Source organism: Lithobates pipiens, unplaced genomic scaffold (genome assembly GCF_037356315.1).
Source record: "Lithobates pipiens isolate NorthernLeopardFrog02 unplaced genomic scaffold, aLitPip1_a1.2 Scaffold_13, whole genome shotgun sequence".
NCBI lineage: Eukaryota > Metazoa > Chordata > Amphibia > Anura > Ranidae > Lithobates > Lithobates pipiens.
In genome coordinates this window covers 204,006,825-204,028,484 of record NW_027507718.1, presented here as the reverse complement: position 1 = coordinate 204,028,484, position 21,660 = coordinate 204,006,825, and the positions used below count along the sequence as shown (strand labels likewise).

General features: G+C 47.8%; 1 protein-coding gene across 4 annotated transcripts in view; it reads left to right on the top strand.

The window, feature by feature from the left end:
- The window catches only part of CENPC (centromere protein C), a 522,895-nt gene that overhangs the window by 295,456 nt on the left and 205,779 nt on the right, over positions 1 to 21,660 (top strand). For all 4 annotated transcript variants that reach the window (XM_077476133.1, XM_077476132.1, XM_077476131.1 and 1 more), the window contains one exon: positions 4,329 to 4,404. In XM_077476133.1, the coding sequence (XP_077332259.1) occupies positions 4,329 to 4,404 (76 nt within the window). The remainder of the gene's footprint in view (positions 1 to 4,328; positions 4,405 to 21,660) is intronic.

Sequence of the window (21,660 nt, the reverse complement as noted above, 5' to 3'; positions counted from 1 at the left end):
AAGCGGCCATTTTCCTAGTGATTCTCTATTAGAACACTGACGGCCATTTTCTTGTAGCCGGACCGCGTTTTTTGTGCTCTACCCCTCTACGCAACCCCTGTGCCCTCAGCTTCCTGTTTGGTCATCACAGAGCGCTGGGAGGTTTATCCTGTGATTCTGGACATGTGTATCCCACCACCGACACAGTTTTGCTATCTCTGCATCTGGGCGCGCTGAGGATCGACAGGCACTGCTGTAATGCAGAGCGGAACTGCTCAGGGTGGTGAGTCCAGCGGGTTAGAGCCCCCCTAAGTCAGTGGCAGCAGGAGGGTGGGACTGTCACTGTCCTAAGTCCCCTTCGGGTGGCAGACAGGGTAGAGTCAGCATGGCTTCAGAAACTGGTTTCTTCCACCGAAATCCAGGCAATTGCAACCGGGTCACCTGCGGACTGCGCTGTCCCTATGGACAGCACAGTTCATTTACAAGGAATGTGGCCGCCCGCAACGGACCTTTGCAGTCCCCAAATACATGGCGGTGCGTTACCCCTTTGAGGAAAGCCTTCTCAAAAAGTGGTCGGCTCCTCCTGGTCGTGGACCCCCCCCCCCCCCCCCATTCCAGGTTAAATAAAGTAACCATGATCCCGGTTGAGGGGACTCCTGCATTCAAGTATCCCACGGACAGGAAATCAGAGGCGGTGGCTCTTTCCTTGTTTATGGTTGTCGGGTCAGCTGTGCTACCTGTACTGGCATCCGCACTGGTGTCGCAGGCACTGACTGAGTGGGCAAAACGTTTGCACCGCAAATTGGGAGAGCAACAGGCCTCCCTTGTCTGCGTGGAACTAGCAGACCAGCTAGTGCAAGGCCTTAAGTACTTTGGGACGCGGCCCTGGATACTCTCCCTCTGTTATCCAGGGCTTCAGTGTCAGCTGTGGGCTGAGGCACCTGATTGGGCTAAAATGCTGGTCTGCTGACCAGGCATCCAAGAAATCCCTGACGGATCTTCCCTTCCTTGGCGACCGGCTCTTTGGAGCCTCGTTAGATGACATTATTAAAAATGCCACCGGTGGTAAGAGTACTCTACTCCTACAGGCCAGGAAGGCTAAGGAGCCACGCCGCAGGCAAGGGCCCTCTTTTTCTGCTCACAAGCAGCTTTTTCGTCTGCCCGGTGCTTCGACAAAACATCGCCAGCCCGACCGGACGCCCATGGACAGTCAAAAATGTCCCTGGAACCGCAAGCCTAACAAGCCTGCCAATAAAAGTGCTACCGCATGAAGGTTTGCCCCCTCCCACATCTCGGGTGGGGGGTCAACTTTGGGAGTTTGCAGCCCGGTTGTCCTCCCGGTTATTCGACCAATGGGTCTGCGATCTGATTTCCACAGGCTACAAGATAGAGTTCCTCTCTTGGCCGCCAAACAGATTCTTCCCCTCCATCATAAGTCCCTGTTGGGGGCTGTAAGGGACTTGCTGAATAGAGGGGTGATTGTACCTGTTCCGGAGCCAGAACGCTTACAGGGATTCTACTCAAATCTGTTTGTGGTTCCCAAGAAGGAAGGGGTACGTCCGATCTTGGACTTGAAAGCCCTCAGTCACTTTGTAAAAGTGCAGAGGTTCAGGATGGAATCAGTTCGCTCAGTAGTTGCTGCACTCTATCAAGGGGACTCCCTGGCGTCCTTGGACATCCAGGATGTGTACCTGCACATACCCATATGCCTTCGGCATCAAAAGTTTCTACATTTTGCAGTCGGGGAAGCCCATTACCAATTTTTGGCTCTTCCTTTTGGTCTGGCATCAGCCCCCTGAGTCTTTACCAAGGTATTGGCTCCAGTATTGGCGTTGCTGAGACAACGTGGGATCGCGATCGTGGGCTACCTGGACGATCTCCTCCTGAGCACATCTTCCGCCTCAAAATTAGAGGAGGGTGTGGCGAACAGCATGCAGACCCTGCAGGAATTTGGGTGGCTGTTGAACCCAAAGAAGTCAGTGATTGTGCCGACCCAGCGCCTGGAGTACCTAGGTTTTCTAGTGTACTCCAGGGAAGCAAGAGTTTTTCTCCCTTCAGACAAATTGCAGACTCTCAGGTCCGCTGTGAAACTGCTGATGAACCGCAAGTGGTCGTCGTCCAGTTTTGCATGCAAGTACTAGGACTCATGGTAGCCTCTTTCGAGGCAGTACCTTACACCCAGTTCCACACCAGAGTACTGCAGAAGGAGATCTTGTAAAAATGGGACAAGTCTCAGTTGTCCCTTGATCGACAGATCCAGGTGAGCCAACCAGTCAGGGACTCTCTGATCTGGTGGTTGAGGTCCCTGGGGGGTTCAGTTGACTCAGGGCCTCTGGTCGACGGTAGAATCCGAGTTGCCGATTAATCTGCTCGAATTGAGAGCGATCAGGCTGTGTCTCCGCACATGATCAGTGAGTCTTCAAGGGCGTCCGATCAGGATTCAGTCGGACAACGCCACAGCGGTGGCATACATAAATCGCCAAGGGGGGAACAAGAAGCGCAGCCGCTGCTCGGCACAGGGGTGCTTTAAATTTTTTTTTTTCCTTTTTTTTGTTTTTTTTATTTTTTTTTTTGTTTTACACTTAAAAAAAAAAAAATTTACTTTTATTCCTATTACAAGGAGTGTAAACATCCCTTGTAATAGGAATATGGCATGATCGGACATATTTACAGTGAGATATGGGGTCAATAAGACCCCATATCTCACCTCTAGGCTGGGAATAATAATAATTTAAAAAAAATGATCCTGGCTTCCTAGCCAGATCGGCGCCGTTAATTTGAATACCGAGGCCGGGCGTGACGTCATAACATCGCGCCCGGCCTCTGAACGATCATAGAGACTCCGGGGACAATCTAGTCCGCCGGAAATCTCTATGGTTACTTGCTGGGGCCGGCGGATCCTGTGACCGACTCACCGATGGAAACGGTGAGTCGGTAGAAGCACCGGCGGGAGGGGGGGGTGTCCCCTCCCGCCGCCCGTAAGAATGATCAAGCGGCGGAACAGCTGCTATGATCGTTCTTATGGTGCAGGGAATCGCCGGCTGAAAAACCGGCAATATCTGAATGATGTCTGTGGCCTCAGGCATCATTTAGATATAACCACTGAAAGCCCATGACGTCAATAGACGTAGTGTGGGAACCAAGTGGTTAAAGAGGTCTATAGCACGTAATAGGTTTCCTCCAATGATCACGAAAATCATAATCACGCTGCTGCACCTCAAAGCACTTTGCACATCATGTGCGTCCTCAGGAAGCCAGCAGCGCCATCTTATCAAAGGTTTAAATACCCCAAGTTTCCAATCTCTCCTCTCAGTGTAAAGCTGGGTACTGGAAATGCTAAACCCACCATTTTATTATTTGGAAAAGACGCCCAAACCCAACTCATTTTAAATAGCGGTGTAATAATTGCTGGATGAATTTTTATTTATTTTTTTGCCAACGAAGGAAATTAAAGTGGGGTACCCCCTAAAAAAAAAAAATTAAAAGTCAGCAGCTACAAATACTGCAGCTGCTGGCTTTTAATAATCGGACACTTACCTGTCCCGGGTTCCAGCGATGCGGGGGAACGAAGCCCCCCCCTCGCTCCCCGCTCCGCTCGCGGCGCCGTCATGCATACTGTGGGCACCCGGCTGTGGCTTCACAGCCGGGCACCCACTGCGCATGCGCGAGCGGCGCAGGGCGCCGTGATACGCCGTACAGTCACCTGGGACACGTGACAGGTCCCAGGTGAATGTGCGGCGCGAGGGGAAGTGATGTCACCAGCCCGGGCAATGAAGAAGGCAGACTACGAGGGACCCCCTAGCAACCGGTATTTAGAGGTGAGTAAAAATTTTTTTTTTTGCCAATTATTTTTTTTTGATTTTTTTTAAGATTTTTAAGTGGTTTTATTTTTTGGGGGGCAACTCCACTTTAAAGTGGTATCAAATCTTTGTTTAAAAAGAAAAAAAAAACAACTATTATTTACCTCTTCTGTGCTGTAGTTTTGCACAGGGCAGCTCCCATCCTCTACTTTTTGGGTCCTCTGCCGGCGCTCCATGCTCCTCCCTTTTGAGTAGTGCCCCCAGAGAAAGCTGTTTGCCCTAGGGGCACTGCTGTGTGCTCGCGCCCCAGCCACTGCTCTATTTGTCAATAAGACACTGAGGAAATGAGGAGGGAGTGTCCTTGGATGGCCGATGTCTATTATGAAAATCGCGGGATCGGAGGGAGCTCAGGTAAGGAGGGGGAAGGGGGTGGTGTGGACTGCAGGGCACTGCACTCAGGTTGTTTTTTTTTTTTTAGAACCACTTTAAGATTTATTAATAAAATATTTTAATTAATTAATATCTTTCTTTTTTGTGCATCTCTGCTAGATTCACACCAGATGGAGGTGGAGATTGAACCTACCGAGACAGTCTCTAAGCAATCAAGTGTGCAGTCCCAAACAGTGTAAGTTGTGTTTTTATTTTTCTTTTATTTTTTTTCCTTTTTACAAAGGCTTAATTAAAGTAAATGATGAATGTAGTTTAAATTATTTCACAAATATTCTCTATAAAATTCAGCTTTTTTTATTTTTATTTTTTTACACTTTCTTTAGGCCCATTTCACACTGGCAGATCGATCAGAACATCCATTGTTCTCTGTGGAACAGCGGATGTCAGTGGATGTGTCCGCCTGCACCCGCCGACATCTGATCCGATCCTGTCCGCTAAACACAGATGGGGATCTATTCTCCATCCGTCCGGTGGAACAGGTGACCGTCGGATGAAAATGGACAAGTGCTCTTTTTCTATCCGACAGTCCATAGAGGACAATGAACTCTTGTCCGTGTCTGCTCTGAATCAACAGAGCGGATACGGACCTGTCATCCGTCTGCTCATTGGGAATCAGTGGAGAGATCCCCTGCAGAGCGAGCAGGTTCTCTGGTGGACTCCGCCAGTGTGAAATGGGCCTTTACCTTGTAGGTATGAAAGATGTTTCATATTTTGATGTTTTTGATTTTCAATTTCTTTCACACAATACCTTGCAAAAGTATTCACCCCCTTGGCATTTTTCATGTTTTGTTACCTCACAACCTGGAATTAACATGAATTGTTTGAGGATTTGCATCATTTAATTTACACAACATGCCCAAAACTTTGAAGATTTTTTTTTTCTTTAATTATTGTGAAGAAAACAACAAATAGGACAAAATAGCAGAAAAAGTCAATGTGTATAACTATTCACCCCCCTAATAGTCAATACTTTGTAGAGACACCTTTTGTGGCTATCACAGCTCCAAGTCACTTTGAATAAGTCTCTATGAGCTTGCCACATCTTACCCCTGGGATTTTTGCCCATTCCTCCTTGAAAAATTGCTCCAGCTCTTTCAAGTTGGATGGTTTGCACTTGTGGACAGCAATCTTTAAGTTTGACCACAGATTTTGTATTGGATTGAGCTCTGGGCTTTGACTAGGCCATTCCAACACGTTTACCTGTTTCCCCTTAAACCACTCAAGTGTTTCTTTAGCAGTGTGTTTTGGGTCATTGTCCTGCTGGTAGGTAAACCTCCGTCCTAGCCTCAAATCGCATACAGGTACAGGTTTTGCTCAAGACTATCCCTGCATTTAGCACCATTTATCTTTACCTCAACTCTGACCAGTTTCCCAGTCCCGACTGCTGAAAAACATCCCCACAGCATGATGCTGCCACCATCATGTTTCACTTTGGGGATGGTGTTCTTTGGGTGATGTGTTGGGTTTGCGCCAGACATAGCGCTTTGTTTGATGGCCAAAAAGTACCTTCCTCCATACATTTTGGGAGTCTACCACATGCCTTTTCGCAAACTCAAAACGTGCCATTTTGCATTTTGCTGAAAGTAATGACTTTCTTCTGGCCACTCTGCCATGAAGTCCAGCTCAATGGAGCATACGGCTTATTGTCCTCCTATGTACAGATACTCCGGTCTCTGCTATGGAACTACTCCAGGGTTACCTTGGGTCTCTCTGCTGCCTCTCTGATTAATTCCCTCCTTTGCCGGTCTGTGGGTTTTGGTGTGCGGCTGTGTATTTGCAGGTTTGCTGTTGTGCCATGTTCTTTCCATTTGGTTATGATAGATTTGATGGTGCTCCTGACTAGGGATGAGCTCAGGCGTGTTCGCATGGAACACGTGCAGAGCCCGCCAGGAAGTTGGTGCAGCGCTCGCTAATCACAGGCAGTGAGACATTGGCTGATCTCTGCAGCCACACATCAGGGCAATGTCTCACTGCCTATGATTAGCGCAGAGCTGCGCCAACTTACTGGCGGGCTCTGCACGTGTTCCATGCGAACACGCCTGAGCTCATCCTAACTCCTGGCTTGTACTTCTCAACAACATTGTCCCTTGTTTGTAGAGTTCCTTGGTCTGTAATTGGTTGCACCAGAGATTTTTATGGGCTTCATAACAAAGGGGGTGAATACATACGCACATGCCAATTGTCCATTTTTTATTTCTGAAAAATAGTTTTATGTATATATTTTTCTAATTTTACTTCACCAACTTAGACTATTGTGTTCTAATCCATAACATAATTCTGATTATAAAAACATTGAACTAAAGGCTGTAATGTTACAAAATGGGTAAAAAGCCAAGGGGTTGAATGCTTTTGCAAGGCACTGTATGTTCTCTGGTTGACCTTACTGTAAATTGCTTTCTAAAACACATTTCCCAGCCAAGTGGCATTGACCTCTATGTCGTGTAATCAAGGGAGTTGTAACTGTAAATTTAGCGAGGTTTATTTTATTATAATGAACTTTTTGCATGCCTTCACCCTTGCTGCATTAACCAATTAAATGAGTTGTAAAGGCAGAAGGTTTTGTATCTTAATGCATTCTATGCATTAACATAAAAAAAACTTTTGTATGTGGCAGCCATTGAGTACCCCCTGATTACTTACCTACTTAACTTAATTACTTACCTGAGCCCCATCTCCAGCGATTTCCACGAATGTCTAAGCCATCCCGAATACTCCTGCTGATTGGCTGAGACACAGCAGCGGCGCCATTGGCTCCGTGGCTGAGAGTCAGTCAGCCAATCCGGGGAGAGAGGGGGCAGGGCCAGGTCGAGGCTCCATGTCTGAATGAACACACAGAGCTTTGACTCAGCTCCAGTGCTCCCATAGGAAGCTGCTGACTGTGGGGCACTTGATGGGAGGGGGAGGCCAGGAGCAGAAAAGAGGGACCTGAGAAGAGGAGGATCCGGGCTGCTCTGTGCAAAACTAGCTGCACAGAGGAGGTAATTTTGTCGCATTGTATTTGTTCAGTGGTCTTTATAACACAGTTTTATTTATTTTTTATTTTATTTTTTTAACCACTTACAGACCGGACCATTTTGCTGGTCAAAGACCAGACCACTTTTTGCGATTCGACACTGCGTCGCTTTAACTGACAATTGCGCGGTCGTGCGACGTGGCTCCCAAACAAAATTGACATCCTTTTTTTCCCCACAAATAGAGCTTTCTTTTGGTGGTATTTGATCACCCCTGCGGTTTTTATTTTTTGCGCTATAAACAAAAATAGAGCGAGAATTTTGAAAAAAACACATTATTTTTTACTTTTTGTTATAATAAATATCCCCCAAAAATATATAAAAAAACATTTTTTTCCCTCAGTTTAGGCCGATACGTATTCTACATATTTTTGGTAAACAAGTTATAGCGTTTACAAAATAGGGATAGTTTTATAGCATTTTTATTAATAATTTTTTATAATTTTTTTTTTTTACTAGTAATGGCGGCGATCAGCGATTTTTTTATTTTATTGTGACTGCGACATTGTGGGGGACCCATCGGACATTTTTGACACATTTTTGGGACCATTGTCATTTATACAGTAATCACTGCTATATAAATGCAGTGATTCCTGTGTAAATGACACTGGCAGTGAAGGGGTTAACCAGTGGGTGGCAGTGTAGGGGTTAAGTGTTCCTAGGGGTGTGTTACTAACTGTGGGGGGGTTGGGCTTTCATTTAGTGAACACTGATCTCTGCTCCAATCACATGGAGCAGAGATCAGCGTCACTAGTTGCTAGGCAGAATGGAGAAATGCTGTTTACACGGCATTTCCTCCATTCAGCCGTCCCGTGAGACGATCGCGGGGATGCCCGCGGCGATTGAGTCCGCGGGTCCCGCGACCGGACTCACGGGGGTCCCGACCAGCGCGGGAGCGCGCCGCTGGCGGCGCCCTCCCGATGGCAGGGCGGCATTGAATATTGGACGTACCTGTACGCCAATATGCCTGCCCGTGCCATTCTGTCGACGTACATTGTCGTGCGCTGCTCGGGAACCGGTTAAATACACTTTTGTGAGTAAAAAAAGAAAAAACAAAACAAAGTTAGCTCTATTTTTTGGTATAATGTGAAAAATGATGTTTCATCGAGTAAATCGATACCTAACTTGTCATGCTTTAAAATTGCACACACTCGTGGAATGGCGACAAACTACAGTACCTAAAAATAGCCATAGGCAATGCTTTCAAAATTTTTAACGGTTATCAGTTTAGAGCTACAGACGAGGGCTAGTGCTAGAATTTTTGCTCTCTCTCTCTGATTGCAACGATACCTCACGTGTGGTTTAAACAATGATTACATTTGCGGGTGCGACTTGTGTATGCGTGTGCTTCTGCACGAGCCCAGAGGGATTGGGGGGATGTTACATTTTGGGGTTTTTCTTATTTATTTTTTACAGTTTCCCTTTAACCACTTGCCGACCGCCTAACGCCGATGTACGTCGGCAGAATGGCACGGGCAGGCATAAGCACGTACATGTACGTGATTTGCCTCCCGCGGGTCGGGGGCCCGATCGGGCCCCCGCCCGGTGCCTGCGGCGGTCGGTTTTCGTTCGGGAGCGATCCCGGACGAGGGGACGGCCATTCATTCATGGCCACCCCCTCGCGATCGCTCCCGACGAATAGAAATCCCCGGTGACATCACTTCCTCTCCTGTAATGTAAACACAGGAGAGGAAGTGATGTATTCTCTCCTCCGTGTCGGTATTTTTCGTTCCGACACGGAGGAGAGCGGATCAGTGAGTTGCACCAACACATCCCACACACAGTAGAACATGCCAGGCACACTCACACCCCCCCTTTACCCCCCGATCACCCCCCCAATTACCCCTGCCCCCCAGTCACAGTGACACCAATGTCATTTTTTTTTTTTTTTTTTTTTTTTTTGCATTGGTGTCATTTGTGACTGTAATAACTGTTAGGGCAGTTAGAGTTAGCCCCCTTTAGTTCTAATGTACCCCCCTAACCCCCCCAATAAAGGTTTAACCCCGTGATCACCCCCCGTCGCCAGTGTCACTAAGGCTGGGTTCACATTGCAGCGGTTTATGAGAACGAATGTGATTCGCACCGCACTGCAGTGCAAATCACATCCGATCTCTGTGCGATTCGAGTTCAGCCATTCGCCGCACCCGCCGCACCCGCCACACCCGCCGCACCCGCCGCAAATTCGCACGGGACCCTTTTTTTGGCCCGCAGCAGAATCGGATCGCATGGGTGTTCACACCATGCGATCCGAGTTTGCAGATCGCACTGCGATATGCGAACTGATCTGGGGGTGTCAGTAACATTTCACTGACACTCCCAGCAGTTCGCATAGGGCAGTGTGAACTGCCGCCGGGAGGCATGCGATGCGGGAACCCGCCGCGGATTCGCGGCGTTTCCGCATCGCTCCAGTGTGAACCCAGCCTAATAAGCGATCATTTTTCTGATCGCCGTATTAGTGTCCCAGGTGACGCTAGTTAGGCAGGTAGGTATTTAGGTTCGCCGCAGCTTTTTATAGCGCCAGGGACCCCCATATACTACCGCATAAAGCCCCCTGATTGCCCCCTAGTTAACCCTTTCACCAGTGATCACCATATAACTGTTACAGGTGACGCTGGTTGGTTAGTTATTTTTTTATAGTTTCAGGGCACCCGCCATTTATTACCTAATAAAGGTTTAACCCCCTGATCACCCGGCGGGTGTCATTTGTGACTAATAACTGTTAGGGCAGTTAGGGTTAGCCCCCTTTAGTTCTAAGGTACCCCCCTAACCCCCCCAATAAAGGTTTAACCCCGTGATCACCCCCCGTCGCCAGTGTCACTAAGGCTGGGTTCAGATTGCAGCGGTTTGAGAACGGATGTGATTCGCACTGCAGTGCAAATCACATCCGATCTCTGTGCGATTCGAGTTCAGCCATTCGCCACACCCGCCGCACCCGCCGCAAATTCGCACGGGACCCTTTTTTTGGCCCGCAGCAGAATCGGATCGCATGGGTGTTCACACCATGCGATCCGAGTTTGCAGATCGCACTGCGATATGCGAACTGATCTGGGGGTGTCAGTAACATTTCACTGACACTCCCAGCAGTTCGCATAGGGCAGTGTGAACTGCCGCCGGGAGGCATGCGATGCGGGAACCCGCCGCGCATTCGTGGCGTTCCCGCATCGCTCCAGTGTGAACCCAGCCTAATAAGCGATCGTTTTTCTGATCGCTGTATTAGTGTCACAGGTGACGCTAGTTAGGCAAGTAGGTATTTAGGTTCGCCGCAGCTTTTTATAGCGCCAGGGACCCCCATATACTACCGCATAAAGCCCCCTGATTGCCCCCTAGTTAACCCTTTCACCAGTGATCACCATATAACTGTTACAGGTGACGCTGGTTGGTTAGTTATTTTTTTATAGTTTCAGGGCACCCGCCATTTATTACCTAGTCTCACTAGTGTACCCCTAAATTTAGGGGTGTCTACTTTCCAAAATGGGGTCATTTGGGGGGGGTTTGTGCCATCTTGGCATTTTATGGCCTTCAAAACTGTAACGCCCTTAGAAAGCCTGAAGGCGGTGCTTGGTTTTCGGGGCCCCGTACGCGGCTAGGCTCCCAAAAAGTCCCACATATGTGGTATCCCCGTACTCAGGAGAAGCAGCAGAATTTATTTTGGGGTGTCATTTCACATATGCCCATGGCATGCGTGAGCAATATATCATTTAGTGACAACTTTGTGAAAAAAAAAAAAAAAAAAAAAAAGTTTGTAATTTTCCCGCAACTTGTGGCAAAATATAAAATATTCCATGGACTCAACATGCCTCTCAGCAAATAGCTTGGGGTGTCTACTTTCTAAAATGGGGTCATTTGTGGGGGTTTTGTGCCATCTTGGCATTTTATGGCCTTCAAAACTGTAATAGGTAGTGAGGAGTGAAGTCAAATATTTACGCCCTTAGAAAGCCTGAAGGCGGTGCTTGGTTTTCGGGGCCCCGTACGCGGCTAGGCTCCCAAAAAGTCCCACATATGTGGTATCCCCGTACTCAGGAGAAGCAGCAGAATTTATTTTGGGGTGTCATTTCACATATGCCCATGGCATGTGTGAGCAATATATCATTTAGTGACAACTTTGTGAAAAAAAAAAAAAAAAAAAAAAAGTTTGTAATTTTCCCGCAACTTGTGGCAAAATATAAAATATTCCATGAACTCAACATGCCTCTCAGCAAATAGCTTGGGGTGTCTACTTTCTAAAATGGGGTCATTTGTGGGGGTTTTGTGCCATCTTGGCATTTTATGGCCTTCAAAACTGTAATAGGTAGTGAGAAGTGAACTCAAAAATTTACGCCCTTAGAAAGCCTGAAGGCGGTGCTTGGTTTTCGGGGCCCCGTACGCGGCTAGGCTCCCAAAAAGTCCCACATATGTGGTATCCCCGTACTCAGGAGAAGCAGCAGAATTTATTTTGGGGTGTCATTTCACATACGCCCATAGCATGTGTGAGCAATATATCATTTAGTGACAACTTTGTGTAAAAAAAAAAAAAAAATTTTTTTTTTGTCATTATTCAATCGCTTGAGGCAAAAAAATAAAATATTCAATGGGCTCAACATGCCTCTTATCAATTTCCTTAGGGGGTCTACTTTCCAAAATGGGGTCATTTGGGGGGGTTTTGTACTGCCCTGCCATTTTAGCACCTCAAGAAATGAGATAGGCAGTCGTAAACTAAAAGCTGCGTAAATTCCAGAAAACGTACCTTAGTTTGTAGATGTGACAACTTTTGCGCAAACCAATAAATATACAATTATTGACTTTTTTTTTACCAAAGACATGTGGCTGAATACATTTTGGCCTAAATGTATGACTAAAATTGAGTTTATTGGATTTTTCTAATAACAAAAAGTAGAAAATATCATTTTTTTTCAAAATTTGCGGTCTTTTTACGTTTATATCGCAAAAAATAAAAATCGCAGAGGCAATCAAATACCATCAAAAGAAAGCTCTATTTGTGGGAAGAAAAGGACGCAAATTTTGTTTGGGTACAACATTGCATGACCGCGCAATTACCAGTTAAAGCAGCGCAGTGCCAAAGTGTAAAAAGACCTCTGGTCATTTACCAGCAAAATGGTCCGGTCTGAAAGTGGTTAAATTATTATTTTCTCTTTCGTTCACTGACTGACACAGCTCCATTAATCTTGACCATAGGGTTGTTAAGCCACCTTCAGGAGAGTACTAGGCAGAACATGAACATGTTATAGTTCTGTCCAGGGGGCGGCCCCTTCAGTAACAACCCCCCAGCCTGCTTCCTGCAGCTTCAGTTTTTTTCTGCCTAGTGAAGGAGATGGACCTAGGGACCCTGCGGGCCCACCGGTCCGTGGATTTTTCTGCAGAAGTTTTGCCTTTTGCACAAAATTAAGATCCTGTGATCTGCTATCAACAGCCGGCTGGGTGACAGGCTGAATACCCTTATCCTTGTAATCTCCCCAGCCTGGCCAGCGAGCGTGTGCAGACCAGATCTCCGCGCTGGGTCGGCCATGACATGCCCCTCATGCTCCAAGGGTGGCCGGTGAGCGTAATGCTCCGGGGCACACATATGACTGGGCTACTGATTTCTGCGTCAGTGTGCCGGGCCAGGAGCCACCCTGTGCTGATCGGAGAATGGGTCTGTGATGGAATGATTCCCCATATCATCAGGACTGGTAAGTACAGCTCTCCCTGCCTCGGTGGGGCTGAGCTGCTGGGCATTCTCTGGGAGGTCGATTCTGGGGTCCCTCACCTCCCTCTCCCTGTCCTTATCTCCCCCCCAACCCCCACCCCGTGGGGGATGTTGCATAGGCTGCTGCACGGTGTGTTTGCCACATGGACAGTGGCCCCCTGGGGGGGGGGCTCTCAACTTGGGTGGGAGGGCTGGGCTGGGTGACTGTGCCCAGGATGTCTGTTGTCTCTGCCCCTGGGGGTCTGTGTCTGCTGATCCCTGTAGCGCTGTTTGCCGCCATTTCCTCTACCTGTGTTTCACTGTCCCTCTCTGTATACAGTGCTCGGCTGCCATTTTTGGTGTGACCAGGGAGAAGCCTAGTCAGAAACCATTTTTTTGTAGTTCGGCGGCCATTTGCCCTGTGATTATGTCCTTTATACTGGACGCTCGGTGGCCATTTTGTTGTAGCCTAAACAGGTTTTTCGTGCTCAGTGCTGTTCCCTGAGGCTCAGTACAGCACAGTTTTCTCTCACAACCATCTAGGAGCTGACACAGGCACACCTAGCTGGACAGCGCAGGACTCGGTCATGGTGGTGAGTCCTGCAGTGGGTCCCCTCAACCTGCAGCAGTTATGAGGGTGGGACCAGCACTTTCCTAAGTCCCCAACAGGTGGCAGACAGGGTAGGGTCAGCATGGCTTCAGAAACTGGTGCTTCTTACCCTGAAATCCAGGCAATTGCAACCGGTTTGCAGACAGGGCAGTGCCTCTGGACGCTTGTCGGCGGTCCTTAACATGTTTGTTCCCAAGATGGAGGTGGTGCGTGGGAGCAAAGGCAGTAAAAATCGGACCCCGTCCTACGGGGAGAGCTCTGAGGCAGACTGGGGCTAGGGACCGATTGGACAGTGAAGATGAGTCCCCGTCCGGGTCCGCACACAACAAAGCGCTTGTTGGAGCACTTATCACAGCTGCGTGTGATACCCTGAAAATTCAGGACACAGCAGATTGCTCTGCTGAGGTAGCAGCCCCTTTTTGGTCCCGTAAGCCAGCCCGTACACCTAAGCTGTTTCCGTATCTGACTTATTCGATAAGTTCATTTGCAGGAATGGGGGCGACCGCAACAGACCTTTTTAGGTCCCAAAATGCATGGTGGTACGTTACTCCCTTGAGGAGAGCCTTCCTAAGTAAGGGTCGGCTCCTCCGGTCGTGGACGCCCCAGTATCCAGGTTAAATAAAAGTAACCACGATCCCGGTAGAAGAGATTCCTGTGTTGTTGGACCCCACCGGCAGGAACCGAGGCAGTGGCCCGTTCCTTATTTACGGTTGGGGGGTCAGCAATATGACCAGTACTGACCACAGCACTTGTGTCGCAGACACTTACTGAAGGGAAAAACACTTGCACTGCAAGATGGAGAAGCAGCCGGCTACTCTGATCTGTGTGGAACTAGCAGGCCAGTTATTGCACGGTCATAAGTACGTTTGGAACGTGTCTCTGGATAAGTTTCCTCTGTTATTCAGGGTTTCAGTGTTAGCAGTGGTGCGGAGGCGCCTGATTTGGCTGAAAGGCTGGTCAGCGGACCAGGCATTTGAAAAAGCTTTAATGTATTTACCCTTCCTTGGTGAGCGGCTCTTTGGAGCCTCGTTGGATGACATTATTAAGAATGTCACTGTTGGGAAGAGTATCTTGCTCCCACAAGCCAGGAAGTCTAAGGAGCCACGCCGCAGCATAGGCCCTAATTTTCTGCTCAAAAGAGGCCTTTCCGTCCATCCGGGGCTTTGGCAAAACACTCCCAGTCCAACAGGACGACCCTTGGGGACGAAAGCGTCCCTGGAACCGCAAGCCTGTGAGAACAGTGTTACCGCATGAAGGTTTGCCCCCGTCCGTCATACGGGTGGGTAGGTCACCTTCTGGAGTTTGCAGCCTGGTGGGCCTCTTGGCTATCTGGCCTATAGGTCTGTGGACTGATTTCCTTGGCTACAAGATAGTTCCTCTCTTGGCCAAAAAACAGATCTTCCCTTCCAGCATACCCTTACTCCCGGCTCGCTGGGAGGCCCCATTGGGGACCTGCTAAACCTCAGGGTGATAGTGTCTGTTCCGGTGTCGGAAAGGTTCCAGGGGTTCTACAATCTGTTTATAGTCCCCGAAGGAGGAGGTACGTCCAATCTTGGACCTAAAAGTCTTAATTGCTTTGTTTAAGTACAGAGACTCAGTGTGGTATCAGTTCGCTCAGTAGTCGCTGCACTCCATCAAGGGGACTCCCTGGCGTCCCAGGATGCATACCTGCACATACCCATATGCTTCAGGCATCTGAGGGTTCTGTGAAATGCAGTCGGGGAAGCCCACTACCAGTTGTGGCTCTCCCTTTTTGACTTTGACTCCGAGTCCTTATCAAGGTATTGAAGTCAATTTTGGCGTTGAGACAACGCGAGATCGCACTCGTAGTTACTGGGATGACCTCCTTCTGAGAGCAGCTTCTGCCTCAGAATTATGGTGAACACCATGCAAACCCTGCAGGTATTTGGGTGGCTGTTGAACCTAAAAATCAGTGCTCATACCGATTCAGCGCTGGAGTGCCTAGGCTTACCGCTGGACTCAATGGAAGTGAGTCTTCTCCCTTCAGACAAACTGCAGACTCTCAGAGCCACGGTAAAACTATCGCCGAACCACAGGTGGTCGTCGCTGCGTTTCTGCATGCGAGTTCTGGGCCTCATGGTGACCTCTCTCGAGGCAGTACTGTATGCCTACTTTCCTTGCATAAGGAGATATTGACATAATGGGACATATCTTCATTATCCCTGGATCGGCAGATTCAGTCGAGCCTGCCAGTCAGGGACTCCCCTGGTGGCTGAGGTCCCTGACACTTCGGGGGAGCCGACCACCAGCCCTTCTGTCCAGGAAGTCGTTCCTACCTCTGCATTGGGCTGTGATCACAAGATGCCAGCCTGACCGGCTGGGGTGGAGTACTGGGAGTACAGTCGACCCGGGGTCTCTGGTTGGGTGAGGAACCCAAGTTGCTGATCAATATGCTCGATCTCCGAGCGGTCAGGTTTGCCTCTCCACACAGTCGATGAGACTACGAGGGCTCAGTCGGATAACGCCACGGCAGTGGCATATGTCAACCATCAAGGAGGAACAAGTAGCATGGCTGCAGCACAGGAGGTTGCTTGCATCCTTCAGTGGACAGAGCGACAGGTACCATCCTTTTCGGCCATTAAATCCCAGGAGGAAGAAACTGGCAGGCGAACTACCTAAGTCGCCAGATGTTGGACCCAGGAGACTGGGCATTGCATCCAGTCGTGTTCAGGCTATTGTGCCTGCGGTGAGACACACCAGACTTGGATCTCCTGGCTTCCCGTCTCAATCGGTAGGGCTGAGATTCGTATCAGGATGGGAGATCCTTGGGCAGACGTGGCAATCACGCTGGTGGCTCCATGGGATCAGTACCGACTGATCTATGACTTTCCCCCGCAAAAGCTACTACCATAGTTGAGGTAGAGGAGGAAGCCTCGGCGTCCCTGACACGCTGACCGAGTACGCCTGTTTGCGAAGACTCCCTGGCGACTGCCTTTGCGAGAGAACCTTCTGTGTCAACGTCCGATTCTCCATCTTGTTTTACCATAGCTGGTTTTAACGGTATGGCTGAGAGCCAGATGCTAAGCTACCGAGGCCTATCGGACTCGGTGATCTAAACTATGTTGAGAGCGCGGAAATCTTCTTATCGGAACATATACCGTCGTACCTGGAAGGTATACATCTCTATGTGTGAGGAGAAAGGATGACATCCGTGCACCTATTCTGTTTCCAAGACCCTGCTGTTTCTACAGCGAAGAGTAAACCAGAAGTTGGTTTCAAGCACCATTAAGGGACAAATATCAGCCTTGGCTTTCTTTTTTCGGCGACCCCTGGCGTCTCGCTTTCTAGTGAGTACTGTTGTTCTTGTAGTTCCTCCAGTGCGTCCACCGTTACCCCGTGGGATCGGAACCTGGTTTTAACGGCGCTTCAGAATCCACCTGTCAGACTTTGCGTACCTGACTGATGAGCCCGAGATAGCGGCCCCCTGGTAGTATGGACAGGAGGCATGGGAGCACAGACTGGTATGAGAGCCTGGCGGGTTAGATGCAGGTGAAGAGGGCCTGATGCAGAAGGGTCTGAGGTCCCCAGGCAGATGGACGTTGGCAGCAGATGCAGAGCAAGAGCTGGTGAGGCAAGTCCAGTCATAGGCACGGTCGACAACAGGCAGGTGGTGCAGTACAAGGGATCAAGCAAGTTCAAAGTCCTGGTCACAGGCAGGGTTGGCGACAGACGGGCAGCGCGGTACAGTGGAGCAGGCAGGTGCAAGGTCAAGGACAGGCAGCAAGCAGGTCGATCCAAGGGTCAAGCCGGTTAGTCAGGAGATAAGGGACTTCAAGCAAGTTTACGGGTACTAGGGCACAGGGAACTGCAGATCAGACAGCACCAAGCACACTGCAGGGAACACCTAAATAGGCCGCTTGACGCCAAACACCATGCGCGCATGCCGACGCTCACACCGGTGCACCGCAGAGCGCCCAGTCGCACGTCCGTTATGGGCATTTTCCTGACACCGCCATTTGAAGTACATCAGAAGAATTCACTTGTTGACTTTCTCAGAAAAGGGGTCTTTCTAGTGGCCTTACATCAGCCAGGAGGATTTCGGAACTGGCGGCCTTGTCTTGCAAGTCGTCCTATATGGTTAACCATAAAGAGAGGTAGTGTTGTGTTTGCAACCTTCCTTTCTGCCGAAGGTGGATTTCCGTTCCACATCAATGATGATATTGTGTTACCATCTGTGTCCTAAACTGACACATCCTAAGAGGTGGCACTTTATTCCCTGGATGTGATCAGGGCTATAAGGATATGTAATAATAATAATAATACATTTTATTTATAATACACTTTCCATCAAAAGACCTCAAAGTGCTACATAATTACAATAAAAACAAACAAACCGCTTAATTTACAAAACATTTGCTAAAAAGAAAAGTCTTCAACCCCTTTTTAAAATTTTCAGTAGACTGAGAAACCCTCAAACTATCAGGCAAAGCATTCCACAGATGTGGGGCAGCAGAACAAAAGGCCCTATCTCCCATGGTTTTCAACCTAGTTTTTGGAATCTCTAAACAATTCAAATTAGTTGAGCGAAGGGAACGTGGTAGATTTTGCAATCTAAGAAGTTCCTTAAGGTGGAGCTTGTCCATGTATGCATTGATGGACAAGAAGAGAGACCTTATACTCAATTCTTGTAGAGACCGGCAGCCAATGAAGAGATTTTAAAATTGGAGTGATATGATCATGCTTCCGCACTCTCATTAGGATCCTCGCTGCAGAGTTTTGAACGTATTGCAACCTCTGCATGCTCTTTCTCGGAATCCCAATGAGAAGTGCGTTGCAATAATCCAGCCTGGAGGAGACAAAGGCATGAATCAACCTTTCAGCATCGGAAAAAGAAAGGATAGGACGAAGTTTAGAGATATTACGAAGGTGGTAGAAAGAAGTCTTGCATACTTGATTTATGAGCTTCAAAAGTGAGCTGGGAATCCATTTTTACACCAAGATTAGTGACAACAGACGCAACTGGAATTTTAGAGCCTGAAAAGGCAATACTTGTTATCAGGGATAATTTAATCTGGTAAAACGTTCCAATCATAATAAACTCAGTTTTGGAGCTATTTAGTTGCAAGAAATGTTGTTCCATCCACTCCTTTATCTCCTCCAGACAGGCGGTAAGGACTGAAAGGGGCGACTGCACTGAAGGAGTTTCAGCTGCAGCTTTTACATAAAGCTGTGTATCGTCAGCATAACAATGGCAAGAAATATTATAACGATTTATAATATGGCCCAAGGGAGTAAGATATAGAATAAATAAAATCGGGCCAAGCACTGACCCTTGGGGAACTCCGCAGGTAACCACATGCGGTTTAGATTTAAAATGACCCAATGTAGTTTGTTCTATCCTATCTGTAAGATATGACTCGAACCAACTGAAGGCTAAATTTTGTACCTAGTAAAAAAGGCGCAAATGCCACAGTACCTCAATATTTTAAAAAAGTTCCTTGTATAGTCCAATATGGTGTGGAAAACAATACGGTATGGGAAACAATGTCTGTGTGGCCCATACACATATAGTGATCAGTCAGGGCTGCCGTAAGCAGTACCAGAAGCCAAGTCCAGTAGAAGCTGACAACAAAAACAGGAAAAGACAGGCGCCTCTGAGTATATATCAATAAAAAATTTATTAAAAACAAAATATCCGCTCACATGAAGGATTGCAGCGAAGCATTCACAGGGAAGAACTACTAGTCCCAGCCAGTCTCTTGTATAGTAAGAAGGCTTTGTCTCCAATCCTGGGTGACTGCAGCTGCTGGGTAGTAAGGAAAAAACTTCTCCGGATAAGCTGCATAAAGAAGTATATCATCAGCTGGATCAACACAGTGAGATATATGTGACCGGCTGCAGGTTCAGGGAAAGGGGCTGACGCTCATCTTTGTGGGTGGAAACACTTGCATGCCGTTTAAACAGCACTCATTCAGTCTCTATAGCCATGAATGGGGTATCTTGAATGAGGCTTGGAACGCACCATGGCGCAAAGTTGATGACGTCATAGGTTATGCGACATGTTTCCGAGTATACAAGCCGTAGATGGAAGCACGGCGGCACTCCTGTATCAAGCATCTATAAGGATATATTTGTCTGCCACGGCTCCCCTTTGGGAGTTAGATCTCTGTTCGTTTCAGTAGCTGGGCCGAAAAAGAGGTATGGCGGTCTAGTCGATCACCATTTACGGGTAGGTCAGACAGATGTGGTACTGTCCTTCTTTAAAGGGGCAGGTGCCCCCCTTTCCTACCATGGCCCATTCCACCAGGACAATTGGGGCAATCTCGGGCTTCCGACATCAAGTGTCAGTCGCTCTGGTGTGTAAGGTGGCGATTTAGTTGTCCGTTCACACTTTTACAAAATTCTACAGAGGATGTAAGCACATCGTCTGATACCTGCTTGGCCGCAAGTTTTTTCTACAGAGTGGATGTAAGCGCATCGTCTGATGCCCGCTTGGCTGTAAGTTTGCGGGCAGCCATGTAATGTCGCAATTCTGCACTACTTTTTCTGTTTTGAAGATGATACCGTTACTTTTGAGTATAATGCACTTTTGCATTGTTACCGCAAGTTCTGATGCGGTCAGATAAGGTGGTGACTCCCTTGTTAGGGAGCACTTCTGTTTGTGGGTTAAGTTATTTTATGCTGTTTCCCACCCCTCGTTATGCTACTGCTTGGGGACGTCCCAATGGTCAAGAATAAAGGAGCTGTGTCAGTGAACGTAAGAGAAAATAGGATTTATTTTCTTACATCAGGGGACACAGAGCCGTAGTACTTACTACATGGGTTATATCGGCTTAGGTGCTGGACTCTGGCACGCCCCTTAAGGCATGAACTTCCCCCATATAACCCCTCCCACTACTGGGAGTTCTCAGTTTTTTTGCCAGTGTCTAAGGTTTTGGGCACGTGTAAGGATGTGTGTACTGAGCTTCTGCAAGGCATCTCTCCTTCCATGTATTATGTTGTCATGTTATCTCTGTGTCACCACTGGAGGCTGTAGTGAGCACTCGCCGTTCTGACGCTGGAAACAGCAGAAGCTTTCTCTCTGAGAAAAGGAAGGTACTATTGTGCACAGCCTTTTACTAATATCCTAACCCCACCTACCCAAGTGAACAATTTTTTTTTTTTTCCCAATAAATTTTTTTATTCAAGTTAAATCACATAACAGGCTTAAAATATCACAGTATGCAATGTAAGAAACAGATAGTGCATAGCAAATATACTCAGACTTATAGATACATATATAATTATAAATGTCTTCTGGTAGCTATAATGTAACTGGGACTCAAGGTCCGGAGCGGCAATTACAGCTTCCGTGAAAAGAATGAGTACTCAACAAAAAGAGAACAATGTCACAGCATCTAATTTAAACAGTATAGTATCCTGTGAGCAGATAGTACAACTGATCTGTAAGGTACATGTTTTAACAAGGGGGAAGGGGGGGGGGGGGGTGGGTGAGCTAGAGGGGAACAAAGGAGGGTGATGAGAGAAAAAGAGAGAAAAGGTAGAAAAGAAATAGAAATAAGTAGTCAAGGAGCAAGACTGCGATGAAGGCAGTTTTCACACAGAGATCCACATCCGCACTTGCTGAAATAGGGCAGCAAACACCTAAATAGTCGGTCCAAAAAGATCAGGGAACTCATCAACCTGTGGATAAGCTAGCAAATGAGTCTGAATATTTAAACTGGACCCATGGGGACCAGGTGCTATGAAATTTTTCAGAGGATTCGTTAGCTGTGGCCAGCGTCTCTTCCATTGCGAACATTCGGTTAACCTCCCGTAACCATTCCCCTACTGACGGGACTGAGGTCGATTTCCAGTGTCTAGGGATCAGGGACTTAGCGGCAATAAGGAGATGCTTTGACAAAGATCTTTTATATTTGCCAAGAGGCCAATCAGAAATATTAAGCAGGCAGCAGGCCGGTGTCAGGGGTAGTGTCGTATCCGTAATGCGTAAAATCAGGTCACATATCTTGCCCCAGAATTCAGAAATCCGGGGGCAATTCCACCATATGTGCAACATGTCTCCTTTGGCCTCACCGCACCTCCAACAGAGGTCCGTGGAAGCGGGGTACCATCTCTTTACTTTTTCTGGAGTGGCATACCATTGTGACAACAATTTATAAGAATTTTCTTGTAGCCTAGTACTAA